The sequence below is a fragment of the Podarcis erhardii genome (genome assembly GCF_964252035.2).
Source record: "Podarcis erhardii genome assembly, chromosome: 6".
In the NCBI taxonomy this organism is placed as follows: domain Eukaryota; kingdom Metazoa; phylum Chordata; class Lepidosauria; order Squamata; family Lacertidae; genus Podarcis; species Podarcis erhardii.
Genome location: NC_138510.1, coordinates 93,917,228 through 93,932,579, shown reverse-complemented (window position 1 = coordinate 93,932,579; position 15,352 = coordinate 93,917,228). Strand labels below are relative to the sequence as shown.

Genomic DNA, 15,352 nt, shown 5'->3' with positions numbered 1-15,352 from the left:
AGGGAGCCATAGTTTAGAGTTCAGCGTAGGGCTTTGTGGTCCTTTAACTATACTCTGCTTAGCTTCTCATCTGAGCAATTGATAGCCTAGGCTAAAGCTGAAATGAATGTAGCTTGGGATGAATGAAACCCTTCTGACTTAGTAGGTGGAACAATATGATTCATGTTCAGTCAGAAGGCCTGTATCTTACTGTAGTACTTATCTGAAGATTAAGGCAGCTTTCTGATAACCCCTCAGATTTCCTGGTCCTATTATCATGGCTTTAACAATCAGCAGAAACCGCAGCTACCTGCAGCGGCTGACCCTCCCAGAATACTTATCACATGCTATTGTGCTCTGTGCCAGTTCTTCAATAACACAGGGCATTGATTTTCTGCCCTTTTCCCCTCAAGCTGCATTGAACAGAATATATTGTTTGCCTTCTCTAAGATAAATCGAGAGAGTAAATAAAGTAAATTCATTCAAAGCAAATGTAATGTTAACAGTCTGTACGATGGAAATGTTTCTGTTTTATAGAGCGGCCGTTTTCACAATGCATTAAAAAAGGAATGTATCGGAAGGAAGCTATTCTGCTTTTTGCCTTCCATATTGCCTGGCAGTTACTTCAAGAATTTATCAATCCACATTAGAGAACGATGCAAATTTGTATTATTATTTTTCATTTCAACGCAATATTCTGAGCACAATAGTCAAATATGTGACTTGTTTATGTGATGGCAGAAAAATGAGTGAGTGAGACACAGTAAGGCTATAAGTGCACAAAGGACATGGCAGGTGTTTATTACGAAATATTAGTTCACCATGAAGTATGTGTGGTAATATATCACTGATATAAACCCGCAGGCTTTGCAGGCCAGTGCTTGTGCATTGCCTGTCTGTGACTTTGATTGACACAGAAATACTATCAGAAAACAAACAAACATGTACAGTCACTTCTTAAGGTATGGCAGAAATTAGAGGCTGCTGAGCATGTCAGCTTCCAAGTGCATGTTGGAGACATTTTTTCTCTGCATAAGAATTGTCTTATGGGAAAAGATGTGCTGAGGCAGACCTCAACGCTTTATACAGTTTTGAGATGTAGTTATTTTTAAAACAGAGAACTTGAGATTCTGCGCCAAATGAGCCCAGTCGTCTTCCTGTGTTGTACAGATGCCAGGAAAAACCAAGTCCTTAATACAAAATAATATATTGTCATTCTACAATAAATGGAATAAAGAATAAACGAAGTCATTAGAATGCACACGCCAAAAAAAAACCCATACCAGGAAGCAAATTGGTACATATGCTTATTATGGCCATTATTTATGCAATAAGTCCTTTAAAACATGCATATACATGTTTTGTAGAGAGGTTTAACTAAACACCCGGATCTTAACTAGAATTAGCTTAATAAAATTGAAACGATGACAAGGGTGGATTATGATGAATTGTCTATTGTTTTGAAAAGTAAAACAAAGCAACTACTTATTTGAAATAGGCAATAAAGGTTTTTTAAAATCCCATCTTCTAATAATCTGAGCTGCTAATGAGTGGCGGGTCTAAAGCACAACAGCTTTTCCAAACTCGTTATCACCTGCACTTCCTGCTGCTTCTTTTTAGGGGTTCGTTGTTTCCAAATACACACAGACATCATCATAAGCACATACAGCATGTATCCTTTTTGCAAATGAAGCAGGCACATGGTGCTTGGGGGCTCTGGTTGGAATACCAATGCCCTGATTTTCCAGCCTTCCAAACAGCACTGAAGAGAACTGGTAGGGCTCGCTAGTGGAGATTGAGATATAATTGCCTGCCTAGAGCAACATATTTCCGCTACATCACCTGAATACTAATAAGGAGAAACAATAGGGAAGAAAGGTGGCAGGCAGAACCCCAGGAAAGGAGGTTTGGGAGCAGGGGTGGTGATAGCGTTGTGGGCAAACAATTCAAGAGGTGAGACCAAGAGGCGAGGAAAGCTATGTGCTTTTCATTGTGTGTGTGTTTTGCGAGCTTCTTGGTTCCTTTATTTGTAGTGAAATCTTAACATAAATTATAATTTGCCCACATCAATAATTCAACTACCAGAGGGTACAGACCAGTTCAGCTGCTGTGGAAGAGAAATATGGCCTGGGGATGTGGAGGCAGAAAAGCTTGCTTCTTTGAATTAGCTTGGCTGCTAATGCAGCGCAAGATGTCAATAGAGTTCTCTACCATGCCTTCCTCACAGGGACTTGCCCTTTTTAATATCAATTTCTGAAAATGATTTGATCTTACTTTGATGCTGCCTTTAGAACAAACCTATTTTTACTTCCCCCTCTCTCTTTGTTTTTTTATTTTTATACTATGGTTGGTATGACTGACTTACCACTCCCTAAGTAAGACCCACTGAAATCTGTGGGTTTAAGTTACTGCTGACTAAATTAAGTCTACCAATTTTAGTGGTTTGCTCTGTTTGACTTGGCCATATACCAACCTATTGCTCCTGCCAGAATTTATTATTATTATTTTCTAGTTCTAGGTGATGCTCTAGGGACACGGGTGGCACTGTGGCCTAAACCACAGAGCCTAGAGCTTGCCGATCAGAAGGTCGGCAGTTTGAATCCCCGTGACAGGGTGAGCTCTCGTTGCTCTGTCTCAGCTCCTGCCAACCAAGCAGTTCAAAAGCACATCAAAGTGCAAGTAGATAAATAGGTACCGCTCTGACGGGAAGGTAAACGGTGTTTCTGTGCGCTGCTCTGGTTCGCCAGAAGCAGCTTAGTCATGCTGGCCACATGACCCAGAAGCAGCTGTTTGCAGACAAACGCTGGCTCCTTCGTCCTATAGAGCGAGATGAGTACGCAACCCCAGAGTCGTCTGCGACTAGACCTAATGGTCAGGGGTACCTTTACCTTTAGGTGATGCTCTGACAGAAGATCTCGGTAATACAGCGTGAGAGCACAGAGAATACCATACTTTTCCGTCTATTAGATGTCCCCATGTACAAACCCCCCCTATTGGGGGGGACTCAAATTTAAGGGGGGAGGAGATGGCTCAGAGTTGTTGAGCTTCTTTTGCGGAGGATTGACCAGAATTTTTTTTTGGGGGGGGGGGATTGCTAAAAATCGCTCAATACTTGCCACAGTGACAGCCAGTTGCCAACAGAGCCTTTTCCAGCAAAAAAATCTCTTACCCAACTGAGAAAAGCTGTCTGCCAACAATCGCAATCACGCGCGTCCTAGAACAGCAGCCACCAATCACGACAGCCAATCCACAACAGTGTTTGCTGCACAAACCAATCACCAACCCAATTAGAGCAGAAGCAGCCAATCCAAAGCAGCCCTTCTAGCAGCCAACAATCGTCGCTGACAATCTCTTGCTCGTGGCTGCATCCAATCACCCGTCCACCTCATTCACTGTCCACTGTCATCTTATGATGAGGCACGTTTTTGAACTAGAGTAAAAAACCTCGTCTTACTGACGAAAAAATTACTGACGGTAATTGCAGTGCGAGACTGATCGGTGTTTGAAATACTTAAACAAAAAAAAAACCACTGGAGTTTTTTGTATAGGGTACAAGGAATCCTCTTGTAGCTCGATAGCTGCAGCTGCGTGGTAAAATGGCAAACATTCACCAGGCAAAATATGGGAATTGCTACTACAGGATGGAATGATGGTCTGCGGCTTGGGTTGCTCTAAAACAGGATTTGACAAAATCATGGAGGACAAGGTTATCAATCACTACTGCTTATGATAACTATGTGCTACCTCAAGTATTGGAGGTGATACGGGGGAACACATGGGGAGACTGCTGTTGTGCTTTGGGGCTTCCTATAAGCATATGGTTGGCCACACTGAGAACAGGATGTTGGAGTAGATCGGATCTTATGTTCCTAAGTGGTGCCAGAAATGTGGAACAGTGTGTAAGCACGGCAGAAAATGGAATGAGTGAACGAGAGATCTGCGATTCACACAGAACCTAGAGGTAGAAAACCGATTAAAAAGACCGCCACTGATCCTTCAATACTTGCGCTTGTCCAAAATTTTCATTCCTCAACTCAGTAAAGGTGTCCAAAAATACATATATTAAGGGAAAGTATGCATATGCATACACACACACACACAAATAACACAAATGTTTTACGTTGGGGGAAATTGCTTGCAAAAATGTGTGTATTAGGTGAAATGTTTGCTAAAGTGCTGACACATTTTTACGAGGACCTTTAATAAAATGCAAACTGATGCAGAAATGTGAGGAACTGAATTAAAGACTGTGAAGATGATGAACAGAGAGGAACTGAATTAGGCAGAATTTGTCTCTCCTTATTCATGGCTAGAATTATTCTTTAGAGATTTTGTGCGCATGCTTGCAACTGGATTAATAAGCCTTCTCTTCAAAGGCCTTGCTAGTGTTGAGAGGTTGCTAGGAGGCATGATTTGCTATCATGAATGTAAGATTGGTGGGCAATAAATTTATTTGACAGAGAAAAAATGGACATCCCAGGGGTTAAATATTGTGAAAGAGCCTCTGGGCAAGTCAAATGTTAGTACAATTAAAGTGTTCTTGCTGCTTTGCAGAACCTTTAGACAGATTAGTAAAGTGATTTTCAACTATATGCAGAACAAGCTTGGCTGTGTGTAATGGAGAACTAGCTAATTCTTCCACCTACCTGATGAAGAGTTCTGTGGAACCTGAATCCTGAATTTTATTTTACATGTCAGGAACTAGTCTGTTTTATAAGCTTTATATTGTAGTAGCTTGGACCTTGTGGCGGTAGCAGATCTGATTAGAGCAGGTTTAATTCCAGGCCGTCTTCAAATTTCTAGTTTTAAATTCCTGTGGGCAGGCAGGCAGCTCAGTACAGACCTGCTTTGCTCCAGTGGGGGTGGAGGTGGGGTCTCTTCAGCAACGAGGGCTCGGCTGACGCCCCCCGCCCAGGGTGCAGGCTCCCCCCGCTGCCTACCCCGGGCGTCAGCAGCCAACACTACGCCACTTTTTGTGCAGAACCTCTTCAGATGTCAGCAAGATTTCACTGTCTTTGTTCACTCATCGATGTTTAGCCTCTGTTCATCAAAGCTGAGACACTGAGTTTGCCTTGTTGTTGTTGTTGTTTAGTCGTTTAGTCATGTCCGACTCTTTGTGACCCCATGGACCAGAGAACGCCAGGCACTTCTGTCTTCCACTTCCTCCCACAGTTTGGTCAAACTCCTGCTGGTAGCTTCGAGAACACTATCCAACCATCTCATCCTCTGTCGTCCCCTTCTCCTTGTGCCTTCCATCTTTCCCAACATCAGGGTCTTTTCCAGGGAGTCTTCTCATGAGGTGGCCAAAGTCTTGGAGCCTCAGCTTCAGGATCTGTCCTTCCAGTGAGCACTCAGGGCTGATTTCCTTCAGAATGGATAGGTTTGATCTTCTTGCAGTCCATGGGACTCTCAAGAGTCTCCTCCAGCACCATAATTCAAAAGCATCAATTCTTCGACGATCAGCCTTTTTTATGGTCCAGCTCTCACTTCCATACATCACTACTGGGAAAACCATAGCTTGTACTATATGGACCTTTGTTGGCAAGGTGATGTCTCTACTTTTTAAGATGCTGTCTAGGTTTGTCATCGCCTACCTCCCAAGAAGCAGGCGTCTTTTAATTTCGTGGCTGCTGTCACCTGAGTTTGCCTACATGTCTTAAAAAATAAGTGTCTTTCCAGAAGAGAGACCTTGATGCATCCATACTTACTCTAGAACACTAAGCTTGGGCCTGAAATATAGAGAGTTTAGATGTTAGAGTTCTTTATGTAGAGTTTTGAGGTTATTCAGAACCATGTGTTAAGTGATAGAAAAGCTGGGATAGGCTAGCCTAGCTTTGGCATTTACACAATTTTTTTTCTTAATACTTGTAAAATATTGGTCTACGTCTGAAGTATGATGGACTCAAGGGCATCCTGATCAAATTTGCAGATGACACCAAACTGGGAGGGGTGGCTAACACCCCAGAGGACAGGATCACACTTCAAAACGACCTTGACAGATTAGAGAACTGGGCCAAAACAAACAAGATGAATTTTAACAGGGAGAAATGTAAAGTATTGCACTTGGGCAAAAAAAATGAGAGGCACAAATACAAGATGGGTGACACCTGGCTTGAGAGCAGTACATGTGAAAAGGATCTAGGAGTCTTGGTTGACCACAAACTTGACATGAGCCAACAGTGTGACGCGGCAGCTAAAAAAGCCAATGCAATTCTGGGCTGCATCAATAGAAGTACAGCATCTAGATCAAGGGAAGTAATAGTGCCACTGTATTCTGCTCTGGTCAGACCTCACCTGGAGTACTGTGTCCAGTTCTGGGCACCACAGTTCAAGAAGGACACGGACAAACTGGAACGTGTCCAGAGGAGGGCAACCAAAATGGTCAAAGGCCTGGAAACGATGCCTTATGAGGAACGGCTAAGGGAGCTGGGCATGTTTAGCCTGGAGAAGAGGAGGTTAAGGGGTGATATGATAGCCATGTTCAAATATATAAAAGGATGTCACATAGAGGAGGGAGAAAGGTTGTTTTCTGCTGCTCCAGAGAAGCGGACACGGAGCAATGGTTCCAAACTACAAGAAAGAAGATTCCACCTAAACATTAGGAAGAACTTCCTGACAGTAAGAGCTGTTTGACAGTGGAATTTGCTGCCAAGGAGTGTGGTGGAGTCTCCTTCTTTGGAGGTCTTTAAGCAGAGGCTTGACAACCATATGTCAGGAGTGCTCTGATGGTGTTTCCTGCTTGGCAGGGGGTTGGACTCGATGGCCCTTGTGGTCTCTTCCAACTCTATGATTCTATGATTCTATGAAGTAGACTCTACAGTGTGCAAGCTTCTGTCACAATCAGTCTGTCTTCAGGGTCCCAGGGTGGCTCAAGACTCCCCGACCGCCACCCCAGCAAGGCAGATTCCAAGTACTACCCTTTATAAACTGCCCTTCATTGCACTAGAATTGCCTAGTGGAATTAATACATTTTTGTTACTTCAAGAAATTTCCTGAGCTGTACATTGCTGCTTCATTTTCCTATATGCCAAAGCATATGCTTCCATCTACTGGGCAAAATGTGAATGGCAGCCTTGTCAGTGATTATAATAATAAAAGTAATTCAGGTTTATGTTTTTCCCAAATGCTCAAAGCATTTCACATCCTTAAACAAACAAACCATCCTGCACGGTATTTCACTCTGAAGTACCACTCATTAAGCATGATGTCTACATGTTGTTCCAGAAGAGAGACCTTGATGCATCCATAGTTATTCTCTATCACTAAGCTTGGGGCTGAAATATAGGGAGTTTAGGGGTTAGAGGTCCTTATGTAGAGTTTTGGGGTTATTCAGAGCCATATGTTAAGCAACAGATCTCTCCACCATCAGAAGTCAGGCAGGTGGCGATAGCACCATCTGCCCTCTGGGGTCTCATGAATACCCCTTATTAAATTATATGAACCTGTGTGGTCTGCTTACCTTAATGATGTATTCCCTATTCAGTGTTACGTGTCTTCTCACCTTGCTTGTTTTGCATGTTTTTTGTGTGAAAACCTTTAATTTAAAAAAGTTTTAGAAAAGAAAAAAAGGAAGAAAGCTGATGGTAGCTCAGTTCAGAGTGCATGAGACTTAACCTCAGGGTCATGGGTTGGGCAAAAAGATTCCTGCAATGCAAGGGGTTGGACTAAATGATCCTTAGGACACTACGATTATATGATTGTGTTGCTTTGTATTTGTAATGCTCCCCTAAAGAACTTTACCCAATAACAGCAGTGTCATTTTCTCCCTTGTCAAGGCAATCCGGCATATGTGTTTGTGTTTTTATGCCTAGTGTTGGATTTTGATTGTCCAGTTACAGCCTGATGCTTTTACCATTTTACTGTTTAAATCTCTGTTTCTAGTTGTATTTAGTTTTTAATTAAGTGTCCTCTACCTTGCGAACCTTATGCTGCAAGAGAACTTACTAAATTCACCAATTAAATAAAATGAATCAGCATTCCAGTAATATCAATCTTGCAAAGTAGTCCAGTATTATCTCCATATTGCAGAAGGAAGTTTCGGCTGAGAATATGGCTTGCCTAAAGTCATTGCTCCTGGCTGAGCAGGGTTTTGAACTGGGACCTTGCAGCTTAAACTCCTAATTGTGCTAGACAACATGGGTTCACATTTTTCTTCTTTATCCATTTGTTTACCTAAAAGATACATTTAAAAGCTAGGACATATCAGAACAAATCATCTCATGAGATTTCAAATGAAACTGCTGCCATTTGCAGGGTGCCAGTTGAATCCCATTTAAAATGGGAAAGAAATGTGTATACTACACAGCAGTAACCATTACAAAGTAGTCATACAAAACAATGGATAACAGTGTGTATCTGAAGAAGTGTGCATGCACACGAAAGCTCATACCTAGAACTAACTTAGTTGGTCTTTAAGGTGCTACTGGAAAGAATTTTTTTATTTTGTTTTGACTATGGCAGACCAGCATGGCTACCTATCTGTAAATGGATAACATTTACTCTATTCATTGCTGAATTATTTCCAAAAAATAAGCCTCCATTATACTCTTGAGTCTTGGGGCAGGTGGGGCAGACACCGTTGGGGTTCCTTTTTTTGCAATACGAAAGTGGCCTCCTTTCAATGACCTGCATTTTCTTAAAGTTTTGGGTTCATGTCTTTCAGAACACTGTTTATTCATATTTTTATAGAAATGGATACTGTCAAAATTCATGTCAGTGTTACTCAAATTCATGACATAATTTTGTGCTCCTTGTGTAAAATGCTATTAAGGTTGCTCCCAGATGTATCCAAGCTCATAACTAAACTTCATTCCAGCTGAATAGTCTGCTCATTTTTACACAGCGACACTGTCCTTCTTTCTTGCAGTTCGAAAACACAGCGACTCCCAAGTGTTCTTCTACCTGTGGATCGTCTTCTATTTTGTCAGCTCCTGCTACACCCTCATCTGGGACTTGAAGATGGATTGGGGTCTCTTTGACAGGAATGCTGGCGAAAATACTTTCCTGCGGGAAGAGATTGTCTACCCACAAAAGGTTCGTATGCAGATTGTTTTTGTGAAGATCTTTATTTGAAAACTTGGGAGGATTTGAACTGTTGGCACTTTCACACCCTGAGGGCATTTGTTTGTGATGCCATCCATTTGAGCAAATGAATCCCACCCATATTGAACACTGGAGCTGTCACAAAAAACCAGGAGAGAAATAGCTAAAATAAAGTAAAATAAAGTAACCTGGGAAAGATTTAGAGCACAAGGAGAAGGGGATGACAGAGGACGAGATGGTTGGATGGTGTTCTTGAAGCTACCAACATGAGTTTGACCAAACTGTGGGAGGCAGTGGAAGACAGGAGTGCCTGGCGTGCTGGTCCATGGGGTCACAAAGAGTCAGACACAAACGACTAAACAACAACAACAACAACAAAGTAACTTTCATTTTAACACATTCAGTGCATACATTGTTGTTAGGTCAATAATTGGGTATATCCACATAAGGAAGAACTGGAACAATGAGGTGGGGATCTGTTCCTATTCTTCTCCCTCCCCTCTCCCCCACCACTCAGCCCTTACGAGATTATCTTGTCTGTACATACACATCACAACAGAGCCATATGGGAATTTCCTGTCCTGCTCTGCTCTTGCTTTTCCTCTCCCCCCCCCCCACACTTACCTGCGGTTGACATGAAGCAAGAACCAGTGGCAGGTTGTGACCCCAAGACAAACAAGGTTGGGTCTTAGTCGGTCTGATAGGAGAGCAGAGGCCGCCTGGTAAGTGATTGCTTTTAGATACAGCAACAAGGAGGCATGTCGTACGCAGAAATCCTCATGGGCAAGAGGCAATTTTTTTCTAGTTGTCACAGTGCCAGCATCCTCCTTTAGGGAAGGCGTACTATATTCCTCACAGCTAACTCGTTGCCCAACACCAGGCATGGGCAGTATAGACAGAAACCATGGTCATGGCCATCTGTTGTTAATAGTTACAATGGTTTGCTTACAGATGCAATCAAATGCAGTACACCAGGTTTCCAACAAGTCCACCCACAGGACCCAGCCATGCCCCTCACTGGTCCTATTTTGCACCCTCCTTGATCATTTTTGCCTGGCTGAACAGTGTTCTAGAACTCTGATCATGTATCTTCCTTGCCTGAATGAAGGAGAGCGAGGAGTGTGTTGAATCCATTAACATCCTATGCCTTTTTAAAATGTGACTCTTTTTCGGGAGGGTGTTATTGGGTTGTTATTCGATAGATAGATAGATAGATAGATAGATAGACAGACAAGACAGACAAGACAGACAAGTTCGTTTTGTGTTGATCTTTTCTGTGAGCCGCCCCGAGACCGTGTATTCAATAAATAATAATAATAATGAATGTGTTTACAGACTAGCCTACTCTACAAAAGTAACATTTACATGTTTTGCTCCTCCCACTGCTGGCACGTGGTTCCTCAGAATGCAGTCCCCAGGCTGAAAAACCTTTAAAGTACTCTCTGGCAACAGGGTATTTGGAAAAATCGAGAGGCATGCCATCTCGCTGCCAAATCTTAAGGAATGAAGTTGTTGTTGCTGTTGTTAGTGTAATGTTGTTCCTTCGACAAATCAGCTATTTATCTTGCTTTTTTGTCAAAACAAAATAAAAAAATTCCTTCCAGTAGCACCTTAAAGACCAACTAAGTTAGTTTTTGGTATGAGCTTTCGTGTGCATGCACACTTCTTCAGATACACTGAAACAGAAGTCACCAGACCCTTCTATATAGTGAGAAGGTGGGGAGGGGTATTACTCAGAAGGGTGGTGGGATTGGGTGATTGGCAGATAGCTGTGATGAGCCTGTTGACGACTCTTAACAACTGCAATAGGTCTTACAGGAAAAAGCAAGGGGTGAGAAGGTGAAAAATGGCTTTGTCGTGTATAATGAGATAAGAATCCAATGTCTTTGTTCAGACCAGGTCTCTCCATGGTTTTAAGTTTGGTGATAATCACAGCTATCTGCCAATCACCCAATCCCACCACCCTTCTGAGTAATACCCCTCCCCACCTTCTCACTATATAGAAGGGTCTGGTGACTTCTGTTTCAGTGTATCTGAAGAAGTGTGCATGCACACGAAAGCTCATACCAAAAACTAACTTAGTTGGTCTTTAAGGTGCTACTGGAAGGAATTTTTTTATTTTGTTTTGACTATGGCAGACCAACACGGCTACCTATCTGTAACTGGAACTATGGATTGCTTTTTTGTGTTAATACATTTATGTTAGATGGGAATATAGACTCTTGTCTGCACAGAAACCACACTGAGCATACAGAATAAGCAAATCCAAGGGCTGGATACTTCTTTTGCTCTACACTTTTATTTGAAGGTGGACCTTGCTCTGCATTACAACGGTCTTTTCCATCTGTTTCCTCAGGCCTATTACTACTGTGCCATTGTCGAGGATGTGATTCTGCGCTTTGCATGGACTATTCAGATCTCTCTTACTTCCATGCCAATCCACCCTTACGCCGGGGATATCATCGCTACTGTGTTTGCACCACTTGAGGTTTTCCGGTAAGATGCATTACCTAAACTACTACCCCAGTTTTTGCAGACCAGGGTGGATTTGATTTAAATCAAATTGATTTAAATCACGATTTAAATCACTAGTCACTAAGTCCTGATTTAAAGCATTTTTTAACAGAAAGACTCATTCTTGCTGGTATAAATTTTCAGAGTAGTTTTTACAGTTATATCAAAAATTACTGATTTGGTTATACTGTTAGAAATACATAGACAGATAATTATGAAATTATTGTGAGGTTTAGTAAGTTAACTGTTTATATTTGGACAACTTTTCTGCTGTACTTTATTGGAAGGAGAAAAATAATCATTTCCTTAATAACAATTTAAACAATTTATTTAACTAAAACAATAACATTATAGCATATATATCCATGTTTGTTAACTGATGTGGTTAAACAATTTTTTTTAAAAAAATCTTAGATGAGTTTTAGCACACGTGAAAAACTTAAAACAAATCCTTATTTCTTGATGAATAGCCTTTGGACTATAATGTAACTTAAATAGAAAACTATATCTAGAAAGATTTTTCCTCCAAAAGCATTGTATTTTAAAAATCCAATTTAAATTAAAAATATCCAATTTTTTATTATTATTTAAAAAACCATTGCTTTTTATCCACCTTGTTGCAGACCTTGTTTGCAATTAATAGTGAGTGATACATTACCTCATAGAGTCAAAAACTTCAAATCTCCCAGCTGAACACTCCAGGATCTGTGAACTTATAATTGTGTGTTCCTGTAGCCCAGCCTTTCCCCTGCTTGGTGACCTCCACATCATTTGGGGTGGGGAACCTCTGGCCATATCCCCTAAACCACACCCACCTGCCCCCCCACCTGTTGTCATCATCGTAATTGAATTCGTATTTTTATTATTCCTTACTTATTAAATGTATTAGTTGCCCTTTTTGCCACAGCAGCTCAAAGCGACTTAGAATATTCAAGCACATGTGCACATATATACATACCTGCATTAAAACCACCACTGTGGGGGAAAACAATTCTGTTTTTTAGAAGTAGACTAAAAAACCCCAACCATGCAAAAAGGCCATAGATAGTTAAAGCCAAAGCTCTAACGGGAAAAGGTATGTTTTCGTCTGGCATCTAGAGATATGTAACAATGGCGCCAGGCAAACATCCCTTATAAAGATCTGGCCTTGGAGTCAAAAAGGTTTTCCACCCCTGGTCTATAGCCATTGGCCATGCTGGCTCAGGCTGAGAGTAGGCAGAGGGCAAAACATTGAAAGACTAGTCTTACGGTTTTATGGAAATAAACCAAAAAAGAAAGGAAACAAATACAGGTAGTGGAAATCAAAGTCAAGTCAGCAGTTAACATATGAGGCTTCCAAATCTTTGGTGACTCCATATTGCCTCTTTTGTATCTGGCTATGTCCACACAGCTGTCCTCCAGTCTGGGTTTCCTTTCTTTCTTGCCCAACTTTGCAGAAAGCTAGTAAAGAGAGTTGCAGAAATTATGGTAGTTAAGATTATCTAGGGAAGTAATAATTTATTAGTTCAGACCCTCCTCACCCCTATTCAGTAATACTTGCCATTCTAGCATTTCCAGTTTTCTTAAAAGGAACTCACACCACTGTACCATTGTCGGCGTCGTTTTCATCTTTGCAGTGGTCCCATGAGACAAGCTGGTTGTGAGGAAGTGTACAAGACTCCCTACATAGAATCATAGAATCATAGAGTTGGAAGAGACCACAAGGGCCATCGAGTCCAACCCCCTGCCAAGCAGGAAACACCATCAGAGCACTCCTGACATATGGTTGTCAAGCCTCTGCTTAAAGACCTCCAAAGAAGGAGACTCCACCACACTCCTTGGCAGCAAATTCCACTGTCAAACAGCTCTTACTGTCAGGAAGTTCTTCCTAATGTTTAGGTGGAATCTTCTTTCTTGTAGTTTGGAGCCATTGCTCCACGTCCGCTTCTCTGGAGCAGCAGAAAACAACCTTTCTCCCTCCTCTATGTGACATCCTTTTATATATTTGAACATGGCTATCATATCACCCCTTAACCTCCTCTTCTCCAGGCATAGAATCATACAGTTGGAAGGGACCTCAAGGGCCATCTTGTCCGACCCCCTGCAATGCAGAAATCTCAACTAAAGCATACATGACAGGTGGCCATCCTATCTTTGTTTAAAAGCCTCCAAGGAAGGAGAGTCCACAACCCCTCGAAGGTGTCTGCTCCACTGTCGAACAGCTCTTGCAGTCAGAAAGTTCTTCCAGATACTTAGTCAGAATCTCCTATCTTGTAACTTGAAACCCTGAAAATCTTGCTTTTTTTTCAAGTGTCTGACATCCTTAAGTTACTTAGCTCTTAGGAGGGGAAAGAGACTGTCTGTTAATGGCATTTATCAGTCACATATAAATTGACTGCAGAAAGTTCTCCAGGATTCGTGGTTTTCCTCTGTTACCACCTGCTTGGTAAGAGGGGGAAGTTTTGTTTCACAAATGGCGTTTAGATTTTAGCAGCTGTTAGGAGCTTTTTGCATCTACAATGCATTTACCGTATTTTTCCCGTGTATAAGACGAGCTTTTTGGACCCAAAAATGAGGTTCAAAATTTAGGCTTGTCTTATACACAGGTAATGCTGAAGGGGGAGGCGTGAATGGTTTTGTGGCACGAGCCCAAGATTGTAAGCAGTGATTGGCTGCTTGATTGTTTGGGGGGGGGGTGTGCTGAAAATTGCTCACCCGCTGGAACAAAGTGTGAGCCCGAGATTGTAAGTGGCAATTGTAAGCGACGTGAGCAGTTGTGTTCTGTGTTCTGGCGGGTGAGCGATTCTCGTCATTCCCTGAAAATAATCCTCCCCAAAAGCTCAATCCCCCCATTTTCTAAATTTTGAGGCCCCCAAAATAGGGAGCGTCTTATAGATGGAAAAATATGGTATGTTGCTTACTACGATTCTGCATCTTTCAGGCGATTTGTGTGGAATTTCTTCCGACTGGAGAATGAGCACCTGAACAACTGTGGTGAATTCCGAGCTGTGCGGGACATCTCAGTGGCACCACTCAATGCAGATGATCAGACCCTGCTCGAACAGATGATGGACCAGGAGGATGGTGTCCGGAATCGTCAGAAAAACCGGGCCTGGAAGTGTAGCCAGAGTGTGTCCTTGCATAGACCGCGTCTTGCTTCTCAGTACGTATTTGTTTCTTTTTTGAATGAGAGTGAGGGCTTGTCCACACTTCCCCTTGTCCCACTGCTTTTTCCCGGGGGTAACGGCTCTTTAGCGCTCAGTCAGAGCAAATGACAGCATCTTAAAAGGCAGAGACATCACCTTGCCAACAAAGGTCCGTATAGTTAAAGCTATGGCTTTCCCAGTAGTGATGTATGGAAGTGAGAGCTGGACTGTAAAGATGGCTGATCGCCGAAGAATTGATGCTTTTGAATTATGGCGCTGGAGGAGACTCTTGAGAGTCCCACGGACTGCAAGAAGATCGAACCTATCTATTCTGAAGGAAATCAGCCCTGAGTGCTCACTGGAAGGACAGATCCTGAAGCTGAGACTCCAATACTTTGGCTACCTCATGAGAAGAGAAGACTCCCTGGAAAAGACCCTGATGCTGGGAAAGATGGAGGGCACAAGGAGAAGGGGACGACAGAGGACGAGATGGTGGGACAGTGTTCTCGAAGCTACCAGCATGAGTTTGACCAAACTGTGGGAGGCAGTGGAAGACAGGAGTGCCTGGCGTGCTCTGGTCCAGGGGGTCACGAAGAGTCGGACACGACTAAACGTCTAAACAACAACAACAGAACAAATGGCAACCAGGTTTTCTGCGTTGTTCCAGTTTAAAGCTAAAGAGCTGCTTTTCC

General features: G+C 42.3%; 1 protein-coding gene across 1 annotated transcript in view; it reads left to right on the top strand.

The window, feature by feature from the left end:
• The window catches only part of XPR1 (xenotropic and polytropic retrovirus receptor 1), a 114,399-nt gene that overhangs the window by 93,782 nt on the left and 5,265 nt on the right, over positions 1-15,352 (top strand). The window contains exons 12-14 of the mRNA XM_081865157.1: positions 8,846-9,012; positions 11,378-11,517; positions 14,456-14,677. Of these exons, the coding sequence (XP_081721283.1) occupies positions 8,846-9,012; positions 11,378-11,517; positions 14,456-14,677 (529 nt within the window). The remainder of the gene's footprint in view (positions 1-8,845; positions 9,013-11,377; positions 11,518-14,455; positions 14,678-15,352) is intronic.